General features: G+C 46.9%; 1 protein-coding gene across 2 annotated transcripts; it reads left to right on the forward strand.

The window, feature by feature from the left end:
* Positions 1-974: 974 nt before the first annotated feature.
* Positions 975-25007, forward strand: VKORC1L1 (vitamin K epoxide reductase complex subunit 1 like 1). Of its 2 annotated transcripts, none has more exons than XM_075336311.1 (3): positions 975-1220; positions 14421-14530; positions 18868-25007. In XM_075336311.1, exons 1-3 carry the CDS (start codon positions 1030-1032, stop codon positions 19092-19094), a joined length of 528 nt encoding a protein of 175 aa, XP_075192426.1. In that variant the 5' UTR covers positions 975-1029; the 3' UTR covers positions 19095-25007. The 2 variants fall into 2 exon arrangements, with proteins under 2 accessions (XP_075192426.1, XP_075192427.1); XM_075336312.1 differs by having other exon boundaries at positions 975-1091.
* Positions 25008-25802: the final 795 nt, after the last annotated feature.

Consider the following 25802-nt stretch of genomic DNA (forward strand, 5'->3'; position numbering starts at 1 on the left):
ATTTTATGTGATGTGTTAGGGCACCCCCTAGTGGCCGGGTGGGACGGCTGTTGCCACCGGGGAGGAGGAGTCGGCCGGATATCTAGGGAAAGTCAGTGTGTGTGTGGGTAGGAGGATCCGGGACAGCAGAGAGTGAACATCTGCAGCGGCAAGTGTGAGAGTGTGAGCGGACCATCAAGGGACACCGGAGAACAGGAGGTGGACGCAACCTCAGGGTCTATTCCGCTGGTGTGGGTCCAGTGTGTGCTTGGCCGGAGAGTGGGAGCCCGGAGAAGAAGAGTATCTAGGGCATATCCCCACCAGAGGGTGCGTTTGGGCAGGTTGTCCCCAGCTCCACTAATATTGCCGGAATCTGCTGACTGGAGTGTTTTATCTTTGTGAATAAATGTCGTTTTTATTGCATCTGGACTTTTGCCTGCAGACTCTTTGTGCATCGGCCGATGAAGATACCGACACACACTCTCTCAACATTAAAGAAGGGATGAAGCCAGGGATGTGCCTTGAATACAGTGCTGCCACGACTACACAGCCAGAGGCCTCCCTGGCTGGTCACTTCACTGACATTAAGGACCTGACCGCTAGGGGGCGATGTCCCTCTGATGGAGACTGAGACGAAGGTCGCACATTCACAAACAAGTCATGCTGACATTAAAGACCTGACCGCTAGGGTTCGATGTCCCTCTGATGGAGACTGAGACGAAGGTCGCACATTCACAAACAAACCATGCTGACATTAAGGATCTGGCCGCTAGGGGGCGATGTCCCTCTGATGGAGACTGAGCCGCGAGTCGCACAATCACAGGCTGGACCAGTCTCTCACCTAGCAGTAATGCCGCCAATGTATCCTCCTCTCCGTCACTAGTTGTCCGTGACGTCACGGCTCACGCCTCAGCCCATTGGATGTCCGCCTCAGCTCCCGGACGTGGCTCCTCCCCCTGACCCCTCACCGCCGGCACGTCACTGCTGCAGCCGGAGCGCGCTCTGCGTGTACCTCGCTCCCGCGAGAGACTCGAGCAGGCCGGGGTTAAGATGGCGGCGCCCGTGCTGAGAGTGTCCGTGCCGCGGTGGGAGAGCGGGGCCCGCTATGCTGTGTGCGTTCTCGGTATCATTATATCACTCTATGCTTTCCACGTGGAGAGAGAAAAGGAGCGGGACCCCGGCTACCAGGCCATGTGCGACCTTAACGAGTGGGTGCGCTGCTCCACCGACCTCTCCTCCAGGTACCGGGCGCTGTGTTCAGGGGTGGCAGCAAGTGGGGAGTCCCTCCGGAGCGGGCGCTGTGCTCTCCGAGCCCCGTGGCTGGCAGGTGTCCGCTCTGATGAATGGAGACCGGGCCACGTCGTCAGTGTCAGTGGTGGACGTGGCCAGGTGACCTCTGCAGGTGGCACTACAATGTGCTGGCCTCTGATACCCCCCGGTCAGTGACACCTGTCAGGAGTGGGAGCCTGCGGGGCAACGGTGCCAGCACCTGGCACACCCCCTCTGACAGGTTACTGAGGAATGATGGGAAGCAGGTCATATAGGAGGAAGTAATCTCTGCAGCCTAGGACTTGTAGTTCTCCAGAGGCTGTATGTGACTGGTCTGCGAGGCTGGCGCTGAGGGCTGTGTGTGACTGGTCTGCGAGGCTGGCGCTGAGGGCTGTGTGTGTGTGTGACCGGTCTGCGAGGCTGGCGCTGAGGGCTGTGTGTGTGTGTGACCGGTCTGCGAGGCTGGCGCTGAGGGCTGCGTGTGTGTGACCGGTCTGCGAGGCTGGCGCTGAGGGCTGCGTGTGTGTGACCGGTCTGCGAGGCTGGCGCTGAGGGCTGCGTGTGTGTGACCGGTCTGCGAGGCTGGCGCTGAGGGCTGTGTGTGACTGGTCTGCGAGGCTGGCGCTGAGGGCTGTGTGTGTGTGACTGGTCTGCGAGGCTAGCTCTGAGGGCTGTGTGTGTGTGACTGGTCTGCGAGGCTAGCTCTGAGGGCTGTGTGTGTGTGACTGGTCTGCGAGGCTGGCTCTGAGGGCTGCGTGTGTGTGACCGGTCTGCGAGGCTGGCGCTGAGGGCTGCGTGTGTGTGACCGGTCTGCGAGGCTGGCGCTGAGGGCTGTGTGTGTGTGACTGGTCTGCGAGGCTAGCTCTGAGGGCTGCGTGTGTGTGACCGGTCTGCGAGGCTGGCGCTGAGGGCTGCGTGTGTGTGACCGGTCTGCGAGGCTGGCGCTGAGGGCTGCGTGTGTGTGACCGGTCTGCGAGGCTGGCGCTGAGGGCTGTGTGTGTGTGACTGGTCTGCGAGGCTAGCTCTGAGGGCTGTGTGTGTGTGACTGGTCTGCGAGGCTGGCTCTGAGGGCTGTGTGTGTGTGACTGGTCTGCGAGGCTGGCTCTGAGGGCTGTGTGTGTGTGACTGGTCTGCGAGGCTGGCGCTGAGGGCTGCGTGTGTGTGACCGGTCTGCGAGGCTGGCGCTGAGGGCTGTGTGTGACTGGTCTGCGAGGCTGGCGCTGAGGGCTGTATGTGACTGGTCTGCGAGGCTGGCGCTGAGGGCTGTATGTGACTGGTCTGCGCGGCTGGCGCTGAGGGCTGTGTGTGACTGGTCTGCGAGGCTGGCGCTGAGGGCTGTGTGTGACCGGTCTGCGAGGCTGGCGCTGAGGGCTGTGTGTGACTGGTCTGCGCGGCTGGCGCTGAGGGCTGTGTGTGACCGGTCTGCGAGGCTGGCGCTGAGGGCTGTGTGTGACTGGTCTGCGAGGCTGGCGCTGAGGGCTGTGTGTGACTGGTCTGCGAGGCTGGCGCTGAGGGCTGTGTGTGACTGGTCTGCGCGGCTGGCGCTGAGGGCTGTGTGTGACCGGTCTGCGCGGCTGGCGCTGAGGGCTGTGTGTGACTGGTCTGCGCGGCTGGCGCTGAGGGCTGTGTGTGACCGGTCTGCGAGGCTGGCGCTGAGGGCTGTGTGTGACTGGTCTGCGAGGCTGGCGCTGAGGGCTGTGTGTGACTGGTCTGCGAGGCTGGCGCTGAGGGCTGTGTGTGACTGGTCTGCGCGGCTGGCGCTGAGGGCTGTGTGTGACCGGTCTGCGCGGCTGGCGCTGAGGGCTGTGTGTGACTGGTCTGCGAGGCTGGCGCTGAGGGCTGTGTGTGACTGGTCTGCGAGGCTGGCGCTGAGGGCTGTGTGTGACTGGTCTGCGAGGCTGGCGCTGAGGGCTGCGTGTGTGTGACTGGTCTGCGAGGCTGGCTCTGAGGGCTGCGTGTGTGTGACTGGTCTGCGAGGCTGGCGCTGAGGGCTGTGTGTGTGTGACCGGTCCTGCGAGGCTAGCGCTGAGGGCTGTGTGTGTGTGACCGTTCCTGCGAGGCTAGCGCTGAGGGCTGTGTGTGACTGGTCTGCGAGACTGGCGCTGAGGTGTGAGACCGTTGTGTGAGACCGTTGTGTGAGACCGTTGTGTGAGACCGTTGTGTGAGACCGTTGTGTGAGACCGTTGTGTGAGACCACTCTGCGAGGCTGGCGCTGAGGGCTATGCCAGGGGGATGTGAAGTATCGGGATATATCCACCATAGATACAGATGCTTGGCTTAACCCTTGCTTGTGCGTCCCTTTCTGCATCACTGAGCAGTCACTTACGGTATTTTTGTACATGGTTAGGTATATATATATTTTTAGAAACCTGTTTGTCAGAGCTAATGCTGACCTGGGCGCTGTCACTCCTGCTCGGAGCTGGGAATACGTCAGCTGGCAGCTCTTCATAGGCCTCCTGTTCAGCATCTTTCTAGTGCAGCACTGAACAGAGGGCAAAGGAATATGATTCCACTGATGTAACTTATCAAAGCCCCCTTACTACTAATCTGTATTAAATAGCGGAGAGGACGATGCGGGCATGTGATCGGATCTGAACTATATGTTCACCCGCTCATTGAATGTACAATGTAATGATAAAATTCTCAACTGTAGACTGTAACCGATCATCTTGTCCTGCCAGTCTTCCCTCTAGTAAAACACTGGCAATTTTCTGATGGAATTTGATTTGTGCCATAATTTATGGAGGTCAGTAGTGATGAGTGAGCACTACCATGGTCTGTACTTGTACAATGGAAGTCAGTGGGGAACTCAAGCATTGTTCCGGAAAATCGAGCCTGTCCAAGCATGGATCGGTAAAAGTATTGAGCATGGTAGTGCTCGCTCATCATTAGTTACGAGCACCCAAGCATTGTAGTGCTCACTCGTCACTTGTACCAAGCCCCGGGCATGGTAGTGCTCGCTCATCACTAGTTACGAGCACCCGTGCATGGTAGTGCCCGCTCATCACTAGTTACGAGCACCGAGCACCTGTGCATGGTAGTGCTCGCTCATCACTAGTTACGAACACCTGTGCATGGTAGTGCTCGCTCATCACTAGTTACGAGCACCTGTGCATGGTAGTGCTCGCTCATCACTAGTTACGAGCACCTGTGCATGGTAGTGCCTGCTCATCACTAGTTACGAGTACCGAGCACCTGTGCATGGTAGTGCCCGCTCATCACTAGTTACGAGCACCTGTGCATGGTAGTGCTCGCTCAAAGAGAGAGAGGGAAAAAAAAACACAAACAAAACAAAGACAACAACTGATCCGGATCGTGCACCCCGAATCTCGGGTACTGGTCTGACTCGGATCGGGCTCTCAAACCGTGCGGATCCAGGTCCGCTCAACACTAGTCAGGATCACTGACAGACTTCGGATTCCTAATATGCTGCTGTTTTATGAGTAATGAATACCATTTCAAAAGGGGTATTCCCGTGTAAAAGAGATCCTGTTAGAAAAACATAGTTTGAAAAGCCGCCCTTAGGCCTCAGTCAGACATCAGTATTATTGATCAGTATGTCATAGCCGGCTATGGAGGAGAGAGGGAGATAAATCCCTCCCTCTCCTCCTCCATGCCGGCCCGACCCTCCTCAGCACTAGACCGCCCATCCCCCGCAGCTGAGGTCCGATCGCATGATTGGACCTCAGTCGCAGTGACACTCGCATGACACTCTGCTCCCGCTGTGCTGCCAACGCGAGCCAAGTGTCATGCGAGGATCGCATTAGTCCCCGTGTGGCCCGGGCCTTATAGTTTTTATCTGTACGTTCAACTCATAGGTTTGGGGTATATACACTGACACAAAAATACTGCTGTGTGAACTCAGCCTAAGGCTGTGTGCGCACGTTGTGTAATTTCATGCGTTTACGCTGCATATTGCACTGCAGCGTAAATGCATGCGTCCTGAGCCCCCAGCAGAATCTATGAAGATTATGCATAAACCGTGCAAACATTGCGTTTGAGAGCGCAGCAATTTGCATTCTGAAATTTTGATCCAAATCGCTGCGCTCAAAAAAGTAACATGTCACTTCTTTCGTGTGCTTTGGATGCTGCTCCCACTCTGTCTATGGCCCCCTTCACACGTCGGTGATTCTGGTACATATGTGCTTTTTTTTTTTTTTTATACGTACCAGAATCACTGACATACGCAGACACATTCTAATCAATGGGTCTGCTCACACATCAGTGATTTTTCACTGAACGTGTCTCCGTGCAGCATACATGCGTGTCCGTGATTCTGCACGGAGACAAGCCCGTTTTTTTTCTGGCATCACTGATGACCCACGGACCACATTCTATGGTGTGATTCGTGAGTGAACCGTGAAACACGTACTAGAAAAACACTAACATATAAAATAATAAACATTTTCAACTAACCTTTCCAGCAACACGCTGTGCAGCCTCTGCTCTTTGCAGCTCCTGCCCGGCTCATGAATATTCATGAAAGAAGGAACAGCCGACCCGGAAGTAGCTGCAGAGAGCAGTGGGCGGACGCTGAAGAGCCAAGGAGTTCAGCACCATGGACAGCAGCAGTGAAGGCAGGTGAGTAATGTCCATATGCAATCACGGATTGCACATGGACAAGTCACGTGTGCCGTGAATCACGGAACACTGAGGGACATGTGCGTGTTTTACATGTCAGTTAAGATTGTCATTGTTTTTAACTGACGTGTGAAACGGGCCTGTGGGAGAGGCAGCATTCAGAGCGCATATAATTGGCATCTATTCTGCAGACACACTGCATCCATTACGCAGTGTTTCTGCAGCGATGTGAAGCGCACATGCACTGCCAAATCGCTGCAGAATATTTATCACGGCAGTGTACAACGTGCGCATGTAGCTTTACTGTGCATCTCAGCTGACTAGTCTGAGACCTGGCGGCTTGTCTCCACACTGATTGTCTAGACTGACCGGTCCCTCTGGAGAACAGAGCTCTGAAGAGCCCCATCTGAATGGAGCAGAGGTTGCGCTTGTAGACCTCTGCTCCATTCATTCTCAATGGCACAGGCTATCCCAGGAGTCTCGGGGCAGTGAGAATTGTCTGTGCGGTCTATCCTGGTGCATTTTTTGGGGGGCTAAATCATATACTAGTTTACCATCTTTTACTGCTGCATGATCTGGTTCTGATGTTCCTATCACACTGGACATTGAGCAGCCCCAGTGATGCATTGTTTGTCACATCTTTCTATCATAGTAAGATATAACATTCTCTCCCAGTTCGTGTTAGTGTCTCTTCTGTAGGACTAGTCTTTCCTTCACTTGTGCATCGAGGAGCTTCAGATGACCATTACCCTGTCACTGAGGGAGAAAGCCACATTGATGTCACAGTTTAACTTTCTTTGGACCTTTTTAGTACCAGTCTCTGCATTAGGCCGGGGCCACACGGGGACTACTGCGATCCCCTTGCATGAGACTCGGCTCGTGCTGGCAGTACAGCAGAGCCGAGTCTCATGCTTGTGTCCTTGCAACTGAGGTCCGTTCGTGCGAGCAGACCTCAGCTGCGGGGGGCGGGCCGGCACTCAGGAGGGGAGGGAGGGATTTCTCTCCCTCTCGCCTGTGTAGCCGGCTATAGACATTCTCGCTCTGCACGCACGGTACACCGGTGTACCGCGAGTGCAGTGCGATTTTTCTCTCGCCCCATTCACTTGAATGGGTGCGAGAGAAAGAGTCTCGGATTACAATCGCAGCATGCTGCGATTGTTTTCTCGGTCCGATTAGGGCTGAGAAAATAATCGCTCATGTGTGCTGTCACACAGGCTAGAATTGGTCCGAGGGGAATGCGATGTTTTATCGCACTCCACTCGCACCGATTTTCTCGCCGTGTGGCTTAGGCCTAAGAGGAACACCCTATAAGATCTTCCATTTTTATATGCTCTGGCCCAGTCTCTAGGCTTCACAATTTGGTCCTTGTTAGTCTCTTATCTCTTAGACTTGCCCACTTTTACTGCTTCCAACGTCTATTTTAAAGGAGATTTCCCCCCCCCCCCCCCCCAAGATGGTTTTTCAATACTTCCCACCATGCTGTATAACTTTATAAGTATACTTGGCTTACTGACTTCCTACTTCTCTTCCAGTGCTTCCTATGTTCTCTGTGCTTCCCTTTCCAGCTGGATGGACATGTAGCCACAGCAACCAATTACTGACCGGATTTTGGTGTCCAACATGGCACCGTAGTGTCAAGTGATTGGCTTAATACGTCACACATCCGTCCAGTCAGAAGACAAAAAGCGGAGGATGAACAAGCATGACAGGCAATGATGAAGGAGAAATAGCTGGAATCAGTCAGCATATTTTGTTTTACAGAATGATGGATAATTTTGGGGGAGAAAAAATTCAAGTGCGGATAGCCCCTTTAAGAATTGACTGTTTTCATGGTGCCTAATAGACCCTAGCATGGTGACACATGGTAGAATTGTGGCTCGATGTGGTTATGTCATGACAGTTGCAGCTGCTGTCAAATGAAAGCACTACACTTATGGTAAGTTCACACAGTGCGTTTTTCGGGTGCATTTTTGGCCTCAAAACTGCGTGACTTTGCTTCCCCAGCAAAGTCTATGAGTTTTCATTTTTGCTGTCCGCACACAACTTTTTTTTTTTTTTTTTAAGCTGCGTTTTTGAGCTTAAAAAAAAAAAAAAAAATGGACATGTCAGTTCTTTCCTGCGTTTCCCCCCATGCAATGCATTGGAAAAATGCAGAAAAACGCAGCGTCAAAAAAACGCAGCGTGTGCACATAGCTTTAGGTTAAGGGTTGACCACCAATCAGATTATCAAGTTTTTGCCTTTAAAGGAATTGTATGCGATTGAAAACACAAGGCTATTTCCCTCCAGCGCCTCATCTGTCCATGGCTTGTCTGGTTCTGCTTCATGGCTGTGTTTTTAGAGACGGTGTCTTGGCAGAAATACCACACATAACCTGTTGACATGTGTGGTGCTGCTTTTGGAATAATTTTTCTATTGGCTTCCACCTCTTTAATTACGTGGATTTATAGTATCACCAGTCATGGGCACTTTCTGAACAGGGGACCTTAGCAAAGCTTTCTTTCATTTTTGGATTTAGCAAGTTCCTAGAGAGAGGTCGGAGCAATATTACAATGTTACAGCATGTCCTAACAATACAATGTAGGAATACCCCATTTCAAGGGGTTGTTTGGTGAAAACAAGCGGTCACCTATCCACAGCATGGATGATAACTTGTTGAACGGTGACCGCTGGGACCCACAATGTTTGGCAGAACGAGGAACTTTTATTCCCGTTAGGATGGAACAGCACTGTGCATGTGTGACTGCCCCTCTGTTTATTCCCTGTGGGGCTGCGAGCCCTGCACGCGCTTGTTTCGACCGCGCAATTGAGAATGAAGGGAGCGGCAGTCTGGGTGTCTGCCCTCCGACATTTTGTAACAGATTAACAAAAAAAAATAATTCTCTATTGCCGATCAGTGCTGGTCCCTGTGGATAGCTGACAACTTGGTTAGATTGGTCAACCCCTGTAATAAATAACCTTTTTTTTTTTTTCAGCTGCAGTTGCTAAGAAATGGTAAATTCTGGCTAAAAGCTGTTATTGATTCATGTTCAGCCTTCCGTGTTCAGGGCTATTGAAGTTATGTGCTAGCTAAAAGCGGTTCATGAGGCTTTCGTTCCGTGAGCTTAGCTGAGTCATATCCACGTGGAGGAGACTTTCAACATCTACGGGTGTCTAAGTTCAGTTTATCTTGTGAGTTTTATAAGTTTAGCTTCAGTTCTCAACTTACAAGATTGGCAGATGTGGATTTCTGTAATGACTTACTGCACCATGCTGATTCATATAGTGACAGTCCGATCTGTACAGTAAATGGAGAGGCTGCGATCTGTCCCATGCACAGTTCTAATGTCTGGCCGTGCCTGCCTGTGACGTGGACAAAGGTACAAGGTGCGCACTAGAGAAATTCTATGTTTGCACTATGAGAACCTGAAGAGCTTCTGTCCTGATAAAGATGTCTAATGTCAGAGGTCTTCATCAGTCCTCATCCTGTCAATCAGGGCTGTGGAGTCGGTAAGCCAAACCTGCGACTCAGACTCCTCAATTTCCCTTGCACCGACTCAGACTCCCACATATATTGCTTATATTTAAGTGAAAAATGTATTGTAGTACAATGTGAACATCAGACATTTAATCATTTTTTTGATACAATAATCAAGATATTTAGATAGTAATTGATAGAAATTACCTTTTGGAAAACAGCAGAATCCGTTAACGGATTCCGCTGTTTCCCATAGACTTGTATGGATGACTGTGCCAAAAGTACCTACGTTGCTTCCGCCGGGTGGAAGGAACGCAGCATGTAACGTTTTTGAGCAGCGGAATCCTTTATTTTTTTCCACTGCACATGCTCATCTTTTTTTTTTTTTTTAATCACAAACTTTTATTTTGTCTCTCGGTGACCGAACGATCAGCTTTTGAGAGCGCTCAGCTGAGCGCCCGGCAGCCGGCTATTGAGAGCGCTCTGCTGAGCGCCCGGCTATTGAGAGCGCTCTGCTGAGCGCCCGGCTATTGAGAGCGCTCTGCTGAGCGCCCAGCTATTGAGAGCGCTCTGCTGAGCGCCCGGCTATTGAAAGCGCTCTGCTGAGCGCCCGGCTATTGAGAGCGCTCTGCTGAGCGCCCGGCTATTGAGAGCGCTCTGCTGAGCGCCCGGCTATTGAGAGCGCTCTGCTGAGCGCCCGGCTATTGAGAGCGCTCTGCTGAGCGCCCGGCTATTGAGAGCGCTCTGCTGAGCGCCCGGCTATTGAGAGCGCTCTGCTGAGCGCCCAGCTATTGAGAGCGCTCTGCTGAGCGCCCGGCTATTGAAAGCGCTCTGCTGAGCGCCCGGCTATTGAGAGCGCTCTGCTGAGCGCCCGGCTATTGAGAGCGCTCTGCTGAGCGCCCGGCTATTGAGAGCGCTCTGCTGAGCGCCCGGCTATTGAGAGCGCTCTGCTGAGCGCCCGGCTATTGAGAGCGCTCTGCTGAGCGCCCGGCTATTGAGAGCGCTCTGCTGAGCGCCCGGCTATTGAGAGCGCTCTGCTGAGCGCCCGGCTATTGAGAGCGCTCTGCTGAGCGCCCGGCTATTGAGAGCGCTCTGCTGAGCGCCCGGCTATTGAGAGCGCTCTGCTGAGCGCCCGGCTATTGAGAGCGCTCTGCTGAGCGCCCGGCTATTGAGAGCGCTCTGCTGAGCGCCCGGCTATTGAGAGCGCTCTGCTGAGCGCCCGGCTATTGAGAGCGCTCTGCTGAGCGCCCGGCTATTGAGAGCGCTCTGCTGAGCGCCCGGCTATTGAGAGCGCTCTGCTGAGCGCCCGGCTATTGAGAGCGCTCTGCTGAGCGCCCGGCTATTGAGAGCGCTCTGCTGAGCGCCCGGCTATTGAGAGCGCTCTGCTGAGCGCCCGGCTATTGAGAGCGCTCTGCTGAGCGCCCGGCTATTGAGAGCGCTCTGCTGAGCGCCCGGCTATTGAGAGCGCTCTGCTGAGCGCCCGGCTATTGAGAGCGCTCTGCTGAGCGCCCGGCTATTGAGAGCGCTCTGCTGAGCGCCCGGCTATTGAGAGCGCTCTGCTGAGCGCCCGGCTATTGAGAGCGCTCTGCTGAGCAGCCGGCTATTGAGAGCGCTCTGCTGAGCAGCCGGCTATTGAGAGCGCTCTGCTGAGCAGCCGGCTATTGAGAGCGCTCTGCTGAGCAGCCGGCTATTGAGAGCGCTCTGCTGAGCAGCTGGGTGATCAGCTGATCGTTCACAATAGTCTGCCGCCGGTAAAACTGTAAAGAAAAAAAAAAAAGCTTTCCGTTGTTTTGTACGATCCGTTGCATCCGTTGTGCCATAATATGCAACGCATCAGTCACACAACGCAATGCAACATATGCCGTTCAAAAATGCAACGGATGCCGTTCAATGCAAGTGTGAAAGTACCCTTAGAGATAAGTCATGTAGTAAGCGGATAATGTAGCCTGATATTGCACAGTTGGAAATCTGCTGAGCTGTTCTTTCAAGTAAGACTGTTGCTGGTTTCTGAGGTCCATAACATTTGAGACCCTGTTTTGTGCATGGTGAGCTATTTTGTTTTTATTAGGGATGTGTGGTGACCTCACCCCCACTCTGATTTTAATTTTTTTTATTTCTCATTATGGTGTTTAGCATATAGGTTCACTATCTTTTATATTTTGATAGGCATGTCTTTTACGGCTGGTGCAAAATTTAATTTTTTTTTAAATTAATATTACATGTATTTTTTGTTACATGTTTAAAAACATTTTTATATATATTATATATATATATATATATATATATATATATATATATATATATATATATATATATATATATATATATATATATATATATATATATATTACTGCAGTTGTTTGATCGTTGACACTTCAGTGCCTTAACCAAGTATTCATACTCCGTGACCTTACCCACGTTTTTTCACGTTACACCCACAAACTTGAATATATTTTATTGGGAATTTGTGATTTTTACCGACATAAAGTAGCAAGTTTTTGTGAAGTGTAAATAAATGATAAACTGTTTTCTAAATATTGTAAAAATATAAACCTAAAAATGTGAAGCCTGAATAAAGTCCTGACTGACAAATTGTCTTTCACCTAATTAATAAATTGAGTCCACCTGTGTGGTATCCTCAGTATAACTACATCTGTTCTGTGAAGGCCTGAGAGGTTTGTTCGCTCACATTAGAGATCAGATATCATGAAAACTAAGGAACACACCAGACAGGTCAGAGATAAAGTTGGCGAGAAGAGTATTAAAAAAAAAAACAAAACATGGCCCAAGCTTTGAACATGTCACAGAGCACTGTTCAATTCATCATTCAAAAATAGGAGCATGACGCAACTGCAAACCAACCAAGATATGGCCGTACATCTAAACTGACATCCCAGGCAAAGAGAGCACTTATTAGGGAATTGGCCAAGAGGCCTCTGGAGGAACTTTCAAGATTCACAGCTCAAGCTGGAGAATTTGGCCACATGACACATGTCATAAACTCCTTTATGGATGAATGTCAAGGAGAAAGTAATTTTTGAAAGTCCTAAGAAGTCCCGTTTGCTCTTTGCAAAAAGCCTTGTAGGGCACACAGCGAACATGTGGGAGAAGGTGCTCTGGTCAGATGAAACCAAAGCAGATCTTTTTGGGCTAAATGCAAAACGCTCTGTGGCAGAAAACGCCATTCATCACCACTGTCAAACATGATGGCAACACAATGCTGTGGAGAGGCTTTTCTTCAGCAGGGGCAGGGAAGCTGATTTTCTTCCAGGATTGACCTGTATTTAGCGCCATCTGTTAGAGGCTGTAAAAGACTACAGACTGGAGTGTAGAGTCACCTTCCATCACAACAATGACACTTAACATACTGCAAGAGCTACAATTTATGGTTTATATCAAAGCATATTCATGTGTGTGAATGGCCTAAATCCCATTAAGAATCTGTGGAAGACTTGAATTGCTGCTCACAGACTCCTCCGTCCAATCTCACTGAGCTGCAGCTACTTTGGGAAGAAATGTCAGCCTCTAGATGTGCAAAGCTGATACAGACCCCCGGAGACTTGCAGCAGTGAAAGTTGGTCCTACGACGTATTGACTCAGAATACAAATGTAGGTTAAAATTTTCAGATTTGTATATTTAAAATATTTAGGAAACAATTTATCATTTAACTTTTATACTTCACAAATACTTGCTACTTTGTGTTGGTATATCACATAAAATACATGTAAGTTTGTGGGTGTAGTGTAAAATTCACCGGCTATGAAAACTTTTTTAAGAAAATGTATGTACTGCATTACCACAGTATTGCAGTAAATAGTAAAAATCAGTGTCTTATGAAGTTTAGCTGGTAGTTAAGTTCAACAGCAGAACCAAGATCGCAGCGATGGGGGGCCTTCAGAAGGAATTAAGGCTTCAATATAACCAACTGGTGCCCCAAAATCTCATTATGGAGGGGGCGATGGCAGTCAGTGCATGTGAGCATTGTCATCCACTTAATTTAAACACAGTTGTCAGATTTAAATGGTTAATATCAGCGATCAACTCTGGCCTCAGCCATTACATGTGTGTCTAATGGTAATGTAATATAGGTGGCATCAGATGTGTATGTAGAGAGCTAAAGCTCTGAAGCCCTCTCTTCACATGCTGTCACCCCAACAAGCACTTACAGTGCAGTTATGTCATATTACATTAAACGGGTTGTCCACAGCTTGGTCTGCCCCTTCTAAATCTCCATGGCCCTCCCCCAAGTAAAATAACACTTACACTTCCCTCCGGTGTTGCTGCAGCGGTGTCGACAATGCCTCTCCTGGGAATCCCATGACACTTTGTTAATTTTTTACCTCCAGCCAGTCGGTGGTTATTTCACTCTGCCCGCCTTTGGGTGAATCACATACATCCAGAAGAAGCAAGTGCTTACTGCTCTCACTTCCTGTTGATGTATGTGATTTTTGTCTGAAGGCCGGCAGAGTGAGGCCAGCTTGTGACCTAGCGTCATGGGATCCCCAAGAGTGGCAGCAACTGTACTAGAGGTGAGTGTTATTTTAGCACCCTAAGAGGGGTTATTGCACTTCACTACAATAAATGTTGCCTTACACTGTTGCCTGGTGATTTGCAAAACCTCAACCCTTAAGGGTATGTGCCCACGATCAGGACTCGCTGCGTTCAGAGCACAGCGGGTCCTGACCGGGGGGGGGCCGCATGTCTCCTCTACAGTAGAATGCAGGAGACCACAGCTGTCCGGGCCCAAAATCAGGATTCAGTCCGCTGCGGTCTCTCGCTTGTGTTGTCCCTACGGAGGGCGCAGGCAATTCCGCAGCAAACGATTGACATGCTGCGGTCTGGAAAGCTACTTCAGGTCATTGTTTGCTGTGGAAAAAACAAGCACAGTGGGCACGGGATTTCTAGGAATCCCCTTCACTATGCTTGTTCTGCACACCGCAGCGGTTTGGACGCAGCTGACGTATATCACGCACCCTAACAGTAGTAATTGTCCCTCACCATGTAAATGAGAAAAGAAGCTATTTATATTGTGAAGCTGAAACGTTTAGTAAAGGGCATATGTAGATCTTTTTTTTTCCCCTTGTGACAGGGCAATAACTGTGTTGGGCTCTTCATCTTTGTTTTCTGTCTTGCAGATACGGTCGAGGATTTGGTCTATTGGGGTCCATATTTGGAAAGGATAGTGTAATGAATCAACCAAACAGTGTCTTTGGGCTTATATTTTATTCTCTACAGATGCTACTCGGTGAGTACTTTTATCATTCTTTTCACTGTGTAGTTTGCATTGACAAGGGATTGATCTTTTGAGAGATGAAAAGCCTCAACAAAGAGTAGTTTAGTTTATAGTTGGACCATTAAGTATGACGAGGAGTCAGATTACATGTGATCTGCCATTTATGATGTCGGCTGAGAAAGTGTTGAAGCACACTAAAGATCTGCCATATGTCCTGCCCCAGGGTGTAGATGACCAGACTTGCGTCACTTAGTGAAATGTTCCACTGTTTATCGGACTGCCTTTCTGGAACTTCTTATGTTATCTGTCACCTAATAAAGACACCATGGTATGGAATATTTTTATCCTTATTCAGTCCTGTAACAAGCAGTTACTGGGAGTTTGTTCATTTGGCTTGGTGTCTGAGCAGAAGCATCTCTTCACAGATTGGATTTCAGCTACCAGGATCTTGCACTTCTGTAAAGTGCTCTGTAGTTTCCGTTTAAGGTGTAAAACAAGGAAAGAAAACCAGTTTCACATGTGACTACCGAACTGTAATTGTTGCCTTATTTACCTGTTGTCTTTTTGTTAGTTCTCAATTATGATTAAGCTTAAACACTGCTTACACACTGTTTTTTTTTAACTGTAGGTAAAATACCGCAAACCGCATTTGACAGGATCCTGTGTTTTCAAAGTGCAACAGCAATTGTTATTTTACCGTTTCCTGGATGCAGCGGGACACAGAATTTATTGGCCGGCACTGGAGTCAGCTGATCGGGTGTCAGCTGAACTCCTCCTGGTCTCACAGCCGCACACGCTGCGATGGATGCAGGTTAACAGCTGTCACTGCCTGCTGCCGATCACGTGTGATCGTGTGCGGGCTGTGTGGTCAGGAGTTCAGCTGAGTTCAGATCACCTGACTCCAGTGTCGGCCGATTACTTGTTCTGTGTCCTGCTGCATGCATAACAGCGTGTGAGGTCAGCTGAGTTCGGCCGGCACTGGAGTCAGCTGATCTGAACTCGGCTGAACTCCTGACTTCATAGCCAGTAGAATAAGTAATCAGGTCAGCTGACTCCAGAGTCAGCCAATTACTTGTTCTGTGTCCCACTGCATCCATTGCAGCGTGTGCGGGCTGGAGTATCAGCAGACTCCAGTGCCGGCTGAACTCAGATGACCTCACAGCCCGCAAACGCAATGGATGCAGGGGGACACAGAACAAGTAATCAGCAGACCTTGGAGTCAGCTGATCTGATTACGTGTTCTGCTGGCTGTGTAGTCAGGAGTAGGGATGAGTGAGCAGTAAAATGCTCGGGTGCTCGATAAGCGAAGCCCATGTTGATTTTTGTTTTTTTTAAATTTATTAAAAAAATTAAAAAACCCTAAACACATAACCCTAACCCTAGGGTTAGGGGTAAAAAAAAATGCATGGGCTCCCGCTGCATTTTCTATTGCAAAGGGTAACCCAAGTAGTTGCTGGCTGCTAACCTCTACTTTCATCTTCTGGCGCTGTATCCGACTCTTCCAGCGGCCTTGGTGCTGGGTGGCACGCTGGGTAATAAGGGGTTAATACCAGCTTCGTTTTACCAGCTGGTATAAAGCTCGAGATTCTTAATGTCAGGCCAAGTTTGACCCGGCCATTAAGAATCTCCAATAAAGGGTTAAAAGAAAGACACCACACATTGAAAAAATACTTTATTAGAAATAAATACACACACACTTAGGGACTCCATCTTTATTACTCCCTCTCAACCCTCCACGATCCTGGTCTTCTGTCTGAGAGAGAGATTTCTGTACTGACCCTGCCAGGCTGCTTTCTGGGCATGCTCAGTACAGACAACAGGATACAGCGACTTCTGGTGCAGACTGCAGAAGGTTCCGGCACCCATTGAAAGACTTTGCAGGTACCTCCTCAATCTAACGGATCCAGTGAAATGCAGTATTTTGCCCGAGGACAAAAATGCTGCAAGTAGCGTTTTTGAAAAATGGTAAAATACCACATCTTACCGGATCCAGTGTGTGCCGCATGTGAACGCATGTTGCTGCAATTCCATTGCAAATGCATTGAAATGACAGCGCATTTGTAATGGATCCGACTTTGCAGCAAAAAATCCATTTGTGCCGCAGTTAAAAAAAACAAAAAACCGTAGTGTGAAAGCAGCCTTAGCTGCATAGTCCATCTTCTTGAGCTGAATCTTCTCAAGAATTGTGGTCACCAAACCTCTCTGCTCTACCCTGCAGTAAGTAGGGGATTGTTCTCTGCTCATGACATGTTTGCAGCTACCTTAGACTAATATTGGGCAAAATTAGAAATGATTTAATGTCCATTAGTCCTGTTTCACATATCCGACATTCACCATTGCGCGAACTCAAACAGCTCTTATGTGCTTATGAAGCTGTTCAGTTTGCTTCAGAATACCCGTTTCGGGGCTAAAATTTGCAATCTGCGCTCGGACTGTGAATGTTGGACTTCTTGTGTCTTCAGATGTTCAGCCGGTTTTTTTTTTTTACGCTTGGCATATACTTGATCCTTTGCTCTCAAGGCAGATATTCTGCCATTAGAGCTGTATAGCAGAGGCTTAGTCCCCTCTGTATTGGGAATATGTGCATGCGCTAACAGATTGTAAATGAGGGTATGTGATTGGGGGAGGGGGTTGATATCAACTGAGCAAGTGTATGTTCTAAATCTGCTTATCTCTACAAGGCATCCTGGTACATGTAGATGCATGACAGAAATTTGATTATTCACAATGGGGGAGATGTTACAGAGGGCTGGGGAATACTAGTTTATACAGTGCCTCACTTATTTTGGCAAGTCTTGAAGTGTTGCTTGGTAGTTTGTTTTTTGTTTTGTTTTTTTCTTTTTAAAAACCCCCCAAAACAAACCAATGTATAGCCATAGCAAAAGTCCACATAAAATCAAATGGTATGTGTACTTTCTTCTTGTTGGCTCTTTTGTGGGCTCCCTATCGTGCCTTATGGGCTACTGGCCTGTTCTGCAGTCACTCATAGCTCTCGATTGTGGCCTTTATTATAACTGCTGACCTTCAGGGACCTGTTCACATGCTCAAGATCTAAGCACAGATTCTGTACATGAGTTCTGGCTGAATCCTTTGATGTCCGGCCAGTAATGCAAGTGAGTGGGCTATTTTATTTCCCATAACCATAATACAGCTAAAATCCACATGTATAGATACACTGTGGGGAAACAGAGCATAGGGCGAAGCCTTTATAAAAATCTATAGGAGATCCAGGTAATCTGCTCAACGGTTGTCCCTGCCCCGTGGGTGGGAGATGAACTCCACCAGGATGCTTGGAAGAAAACACAACTCAGTTTTGTGCTGTGCTAACCAAAATGAAGATCTTTGATCCAATGGTATACTTTTTTAAGTTTTAGTACTGTCAGACTGGCGTCTTTCTGAAGCGTAGAAACCATTCTGTTGCACAAATTACAATTACGGTAGATTTTTGCTGCAGGTTTTTTTTTTAGATAAAAGCTGAGTGACCATTTGTGGCCAAGTCTAAACCCTTCCTCCTTCTGTCACATAAGGCTTGTGCTACTGAATAATGGAGAATGTGGTGCTGTATAATCAAATGCAACCTGGCACATGCAAACGTTTGAGCATGCGGTCACCCCTCTATGGTGGACGTCTCGGCCTTCTAACAATTCTTCTTTTAGGATTTTTCCCAGTGCTCTTTGCAGAAAGATTGTAGTAAAATGAGAATTCTGAAAAAGAGGTGCCTGGTCTCCTTGTCATCATGCATGGTGACGAATTGTCCAGCTTCAGGAAATTAATGCACTAGCCAATCAAGGCAAATTTTTAGCGTCAGAAAACTAAGTCTCTCTGACTGCGTCCCAGGAACAGGGGTATATAAAGCACTATTATGGCACATTTATTACGAAGGTAAATGAGGTTTATCGTTATATCTTCCTTTTTAGTGCATTTGTCAGCCATGGATGGGCACAGCTAGAGCCTGATAGTTTGGATTTGTGTGGGTTTTCTCCCACACTCCAAAGACGGGGAATTTAGATTGTGAGCCCCAATGGCGACAGTGATGTCAGGTAAAGTTTGCGGACTTAATAGTCTTATATAAGCAAGTAAAATAAAAAGGCTATTGGCTACTGTATAAACACCCGGTCTCTGCTCTTCTCTTCCCGTTGACCGATATGACCATGCTCTCCATGTCTCCAGCACGGACCGCTCTTGTATTTTTTAGCTAGGGACTTTTATGTTTTGTCACTGGTTTTAGGAACTATACCTAAAGTTTCAAAGAAACATGACAGTAAATCAGAGCCGTGTGAAATGTGTTAATTTTCCATTTTTCCCCTCCTGTTGTAGTTCTATGCTGACTTGTGTCTTCTCTCTTCCAGGTATGACAGTAAGTGCGGTAGCGGCACTAGTGTTAATGAGCAGCTCTATAGTGTCGGTAGTAGGATCCCTCTACCTAGCGTACATCCTGTACTTTGTGCTGAAGAACTTCTGTGTTATCTGCGTCACCACCTATTTGCTGAACTTCATTCTCCTTATCATCAACTACAAACGACTAGTTTACTTGAATGAAGCCTGGAAACAGCAGCTGCAGGATAAACAGGAATGAGGCCTCACGAACTCGCGTCTGAAGGACACGCTTCCTTAAAGTTTATTTTGCAGTACACTTCTATTGGTTGGGGGACAGACTGTTTCCAAGAACAATCTTAACCAAGTTTCTTTTTTTTTTTTTATTACCTTTTGACTGAAAGGGCCCTGGATGTGTATGTTTGCAATGGCACCTCCCACTTGAAATGGCTGGATGAAGGAGCAATGCTGATTAAAAGAGAAAAAAAGGAAAAAAGTGGCAAGCTTTAACTGTACTTACCAAGGTGTTCTGTTGAATGGCACATTCTCTATTTTTGGTGACAATTTCCCTCCTTTGTGCCTCCCTCTTTGTATATGTATGTGTGTCAATCCTTCAATGCGGGTATTTTTTTTTTTTATTTTTTTTTTTTTTTTATTGTGGCTGATTGGTTAAGATGTGTATTTTGTGGCTACCGTTGGTATAGTAGGTTGCCATGTACCCTTTGGCCGCCACTGGTATTTTATGAATATTCAGAGACCAATTTTAGCAGCCAATTGCATTGTCCATTTATTTCTATGCACATTGAGTAGAATTAATACAACCTCCTGCTTGTTACGGCAAACAACACCTTGGGGATTTGTGCGGTGTGAACGCCATTGAAGGGTACATCGAGGGTAGCATTTTGCACTAGCTTCAGACTGATGCGGAATTCCAGCATTCACTAACTGCAGAGCCGACAAGACTTTAGAAATGGCTGCGGACTTCTAGTGAGCCTGGATGATTGCATCAGCCCAGTCAACCAAGGTGCAAGGCTTCATGTGCAGTGGTAATGTATGTGAAGGCTGACCGTCATAGCTGTGAGTGTTAGCATTATTAAGTAGTAATGGAAGATTCCTTCAAAACCAGGACCAAGAAAGTACTTGTGCTCCCCTTTTACATGTATGTCCGGAACTTGTGGAGCATTCCCCAGTATAAAGCTGCTTCTGAAACGTTCGTATATACCGGCACCTCCGAAATCTTCAGTGGGAGCTACTGTTTCTGAATGTCATGGCTAGTTTCCTTTATTAATAAGCCCAGACCCTGGCCGGCCTGCCCTCCAATAATTTACTATGCAGCTCATGAACAAGTAGTTGGTGTTGTACTGTAAGACATGTCAATGCTTTGTACAAGACCAGTCTTCATCCATCATGCGTCTTTGCTTCTGGACTCTTCACGCTGATTTTAGAGGAGTCTAATAAATTGGGGTGCAAGGGTGTTTTTGTTTTTTGGCCTAAGTGCTCTGTGTCAAATACCATAACCAGTATATGGAAACCTTGTATTGTGCCAGATGAGACCTTTATGTCTGATGGATTGTGATTATGCAGCATTTGGTCATCACTTCACAGGGATGTGGTTTTCTGAATTGGCTTGTTTGGGGACACTTTTTTTTTTTTTTTTGCAATACCTGTGTAGAAGAATTGATAAGTGGCCAGTGGAATATATAAAGGGATCTGTCACCTGAAAAGACTTTATCTCTGGGCTTCACATGTAATGTGAGAATTATATAGGAAGAAAGCCGCAGTGAACGTTCATACATGGCATAGAAGATAGTGACAAAGTCTCTGGATCTTCAGGTTGAGCTGCGGGCTATTGTGTATGCTGGGGTTAGTAGTGCTGTAACAGCTGGGGAATTATATCATTTTAAAGGGAATCTATCACTCCAGGATTCCCTCTAACTAAAGCTGGCATTGGGTTTAATACTTTTTAATGTTATCTTTATGGAAATAAGCTGATTTTCTGAAGGCTAAAAAGATCCATTTTTACTACTGCTGTGCGCCACTCTGCCCCAGTGATCTTGGAGGCAATGCAGCACTGAATGGTCACGTTTGTAATCACACCTGTGTGTAAATGTGCGGAGAAGGGCATCAGTCAAGGAACATTGTTCTAATTGTTGGGGCTGAAATCGCACCCAGAGTAGGGCATGGCAGTGATGAAAATCTTCTGGCTTCCAGCAAACTTGCTAATTTCCACATGGACAAGCTTAAAGGGTATGAATAAAGACTAGACCCATTATAGCTATAGAGTACCTCTCAAGAATACCTAGAAAACCTGAGAAACTGCAGTATAGTGCAGGCGCACACATTTATAACCATCCTTATTCATGTTGTAATCCAAATTGGGCTCACAAGTACACTGGTGGGTGATTCATTGCATGTGTGGTCCCCAGCGCCTCACCTGCTTCATGATTGTCAGTAGAGAGAGGCTCGTCTGTATGAAATCACCTCTGCTGTCCACTGACTCAAAAAGCAAGGGGGGGGGGGGGCGCCTGGTAGAAGAGGAGCCAAGCACCACAGGTGAATGAGATTGCCCAACAGTGCACTTATGAGCCTAATTTACATAGACATAAAACATGGAGCCCCTGATAACAAATCATTCCTTGCTTCATCCTGCAGGTTTCACAGGTACCTTCTTACTGACAGGTTTGCTCTTATATAGCAATATCTATGATGACAAAGTTGTGGGCTCGGCTGATTCATTGCCCAGAGTCCAGTCTGACTCATTCCGTTAGTCATTTAGGGCTGGACATATCTGATCAGGGTGCTAACGTTATGTGGTTTACATTTTTCACTCATTATAGAACTTGTAGAGTTTTCCCTGTACCATTATGACTGGTGGCAAGTTTTCTTTATAGCAAACCTTATACAATGTTTATCAATTAAAGGGAATGGGTCAGCAGGATTTTACTCCCCTATTTATATGTGCTTGTACCTTTTCAAAGACCAGTCCAGAAATACCTTTACATGTCCAGCCCATTCTGAGAAAATGGAGTTTGAATTGATATGTAAATGAGGCTGAAGAACTGTAGCTTCTGTCACTTCAGGTGTATTCCTAGCCAAGTACCGCCTGCTCATGCTCTACTGCCTTGCCTAAAGTCACCCCGCACACAGGGTGTCAGACAAGAGGAGATGGTGGCATTGGGCAGGAAACAGAGCTGGAGTGACGGAGGCTTCAGATCTGCAGTAGCTCTGTAGCCTCATTTACTTATCAATTCTAGTGCTGATTTCTCAGTAATGGAGGAACAGACTAGCTATGCAAAGGTATTGCTGGACTTCTCTTTTGCAAGAGCTACATGTCTATATAAATTTTAAAGGGTGAAATCCAGCTGACAGATCCCCCTTTAAGCACCATAAGGTCCCTGTAAACCAGTGGTTCCCACATTTTTCTTAAATTAAGATTTTTTTTTATTTTCTTCTTCTTTCCATAAAACATACAAAAGGGACACTTAGAATTAGTTTGCCATATTTGCTAAAACATATACTAACATTTTTAGGATCCAAATTGATGAAACGGACAGTGAATATAATGCTGTTCTAATATGAGCGGCCTGATGAGGAGCTGGCTCTTCATCACGGTCAGAAGGGTTTTCTGAGGAGTGGTTTTGGGTAATGAAGTTTGGGAAGCATTGCTGTAAATGATTCCGGGGTGACTGCGCAGAGTCTAGAGCAGTGCTGTGCAAACTGCGGCAATTTTCTGAATCGGAAAAGCCATTCTTTAGCTACAGCAATTTCTGGTTTTAGCAACATAAGCCCACAATGGACTATCTTATGCTTGTGTAAAGGGTATGTTTTCTTGAGGGGTGGTTTTTGGTTTTTTTTTTTACCACGGACAGTGAAGCCCCAGTAGAAGTCCTGATCAATGCTACATAGTGAGAGCCTGGTGGCTGTGACTTGCTAGCTCCTCGACTGTAATAAGAGCAGGTCTACTTATCCGGTAGTAGCCTGCTCAGTTTTTCCATGTCATTGCATCACATTAAAACAACTGTGTTCTTGTTGCACTTTTTCTTGTAATGGTGATATATGGGAACTGGTGAATGTGCGGTCCCAGCGCCGATGACAACCACAAACTGTCAGTTTAGTGTTGTTCTGCACCTGTTGCCTGTGCTGTTTATACCATGACTGCACTTTCCTGCTCTGTCCTAGATAATAGGAGGACTCCATATTGTGCGTGCATGATGCTGCTGGAGGATGTAACCCCGTTTGAGCTTCACACCTGCATGTGCAGAGGCTTGTAATCTGGAACCTATACAGAGGAGACATGAGTTCTTGCTTTCGGGACCACCTTGGCTGTAGACCTGCTGGTGTCTGGAGCCCCTCTGCTCATACGGTGTAGGTAACACTGAGGAGGGGACTGAATGGACGTGTAGGTCTTGTGTAGTGATGGTAACATCTCCTATACAGCTTTGATCTATTGACTTTAGATGAGGTCTTATGTGCATCCAGAATTTTTATGTGGCTAACAGGATACAACCGGCTCATAGATGTACCCTGCGGACATGAACAGTATGCTAGAATCAAGCCTCACTTCTCCCAAAGGTGAAGTGGCCAGACCTTTTATACTGAGATCCACTTGGCTATATTGTTTGTGTACAGACCATGATTTGCTTTTTTGGTATTTTAGATCTCTCTTCTGTGGTCTTTTTGTTACTGTTCATTTAGTGAGAGCTTTGCCAGACTTCAAGTGATGTCAGAGCATAGGTTAAAGTGCCTTCTGCTTTTTGCCTTTTACAAAAACTGCATTGAATTTTCATGATGGGGGGGGGGGGGAGACAAATTCCCATTGTATTTACCCAGGTTTGTGCCCATATTCCATAAAATCTTACAATGCTATCTACCAATCAGCCCAATGAATGTTTCTGAAGCTGTCTGTATAGCTGCATCGTGTGCCCAGAATATCACATCTGTGGAAAGTACTTATACTGGAAAGGGTTCTTGGTGTTGAACAGACTCTTTGGGTTTGTCACCTTTTAAAAAAAGGTTCCTATATGCTGTAATAGTTTAAAAACCCTCCCCTTGTCCATCACTATGCGGATGCACTAGCTGCTCTGATTGACTGCAGCGCTGCGAATGTGACATCAGCACTGCAGCCAAGCAGTGAAGTTGGACCCTGGGAGGGGGAAATATTATTGTTTTGTTTTTTTTTGTTTTGGTTTTTTTTAACCATTGCATCATATGGCAAAGTCTTTTAATAAAGAGGACATCCCCCTATAAATGTCCCCTAAGGGAACACAATCCACATTTGGTAACCATTCTCTATGGGTGAAAACCTTTGACTTTTGGAACATTAGCATTTGAGTTATTACTATATTTTCTTTAGTTATTGTTGGTAAGATGTTATCCCCTTACTTTTTTTTTTATCCCACTTATTAACTTTAAGTTTTCCTTTTTATTGCACTGAAGTATTTTGTTTGTGTCATTCTTGAAAAGAATATACCCTTGACCACTATCAAGGATACGAAGCTATGCTGAATAGCACCTTCTTTTTTACTTTTCCAGTCGGTTAGTGGCACTTTAGCTTTTCTTTTTGGCTCCCAGGCCCTGCTGCACAGATAGGCGAGCTTGACCTCAGCCGACCATCATGGGAAGCAGTGTTTCTGCTGCATTACTTACGGTTGCCTCTCTGTTACTAAGTGTTAAGTGCCGCACGTCCCGGAGGACTGCTGCAAACCTGTGATTTAATACACAAGGTACCAATTTGGTAATTTCTTGATCATAGGCCAATGTGTCAAACACTTACTATTCTGAGGTTGTTTACATGGGCAAGCTACTGTCTTGATATTGTGCGGCCGGCTATACAACATTCCATTGTGTAATCATTGTGTTCTAATAAAGTGTGGCCCTATTACAGTATTCCATTGTGCAGGAGTTCCCGTCACCTCCTGGACTCGAAGGTTATGTCTCCAGCATTCTTCCCAAGCTACGGCTGGGCCCTTCCAATCGAACCACAATTAGAATGTTTTATCATACAAAGGTTGGTACAAAAAACTGTTTTCCTTTCGCCGGGTACCTGTCTTTTCTTCTGTACTGTAACCTAGCCTATTTAAACACTACAAAAAGTCGGATACTGAACATTTTATTGTGGTGTATGTCTGAAACAAATAAAATGACTACCATAAAGCATTACTTTTTACAATTTGAAGATGCATGTATTTTTTTGTACCATCATGTGCTTCCAGAGGGTGAAATCCTCCACTTTAATATACCATTGTGGTCAATAAAAAAAAAATAAAGTACAGTTAAAGCTTGTTGACCAACACATGCAAACGTGCTTCAGTCCACTTGCACTGAATTGGCTCTTTCAATTATATTTTCTAGTATTTTGGATCTAGAGAACCAATCTTAAAGTAGTCTGCCTTGGAATGGGCACTTTTTTTTTATCCCATCTATACAGGAGCAGAGGGTCTTAGTAAACATACAGTGGCACATAGGAGTATCAGGGAGTGTATGGTATCAAGTGGGACCAGACGGTAAAATGGGAATAAGCCCCTATGGCAGTTACTGATAATATAATTCATGATCTTTTTGATAAATACTGAAATATGGTTTCACTAAAGTGAAGGTCCATCCTTTAACACTAGAACTACTGGACTCGTGACACCTATATAGAAATACATAGTGCAAAGTAGTCAAAATGACTACCTCAGTAGTTCTAGTGTTAAAGCTCAATGCTGGCTTTTTTTTTTTTTTTATTTGCTGACCAAGGTTTTTAAATCCAATGTATAAAGAGTGAAATAAAAGATAACATGGCGACCTGCAGCTGCAACTAGAGGGAGCTAACTGCATACAGTAGTATTGAAATTGGTTACAGTAAGCAGCCAGCTATCATGTTCCCTCTAGGGGCAGCTGAATATAGTCACAAGGCTTTCTATTATGTTATGTACCAGTGTTTGATAATAAAACTTCCAAATGTCTTTACAGTAGCCGTACCAATATT

Source organism: Anomaloglossus baeobatrachus, chromosome 2 (genome assembly GCF_048569485.1).
Source record: "Anomaloglossus baeobatrachus isolate aAnoBae1 chromosome 2, aAnoBae1.hap1, whole genome shotgun sequence".
In the NCBI taxonomy this organism is placed as follows: domain Eukaryota; kingdom Metazoa; phylum Chordata; class Amphibia; order Anura; family Aromobatidae; genus Anomaloglossus; species Anomaloglossus baeobatrachus.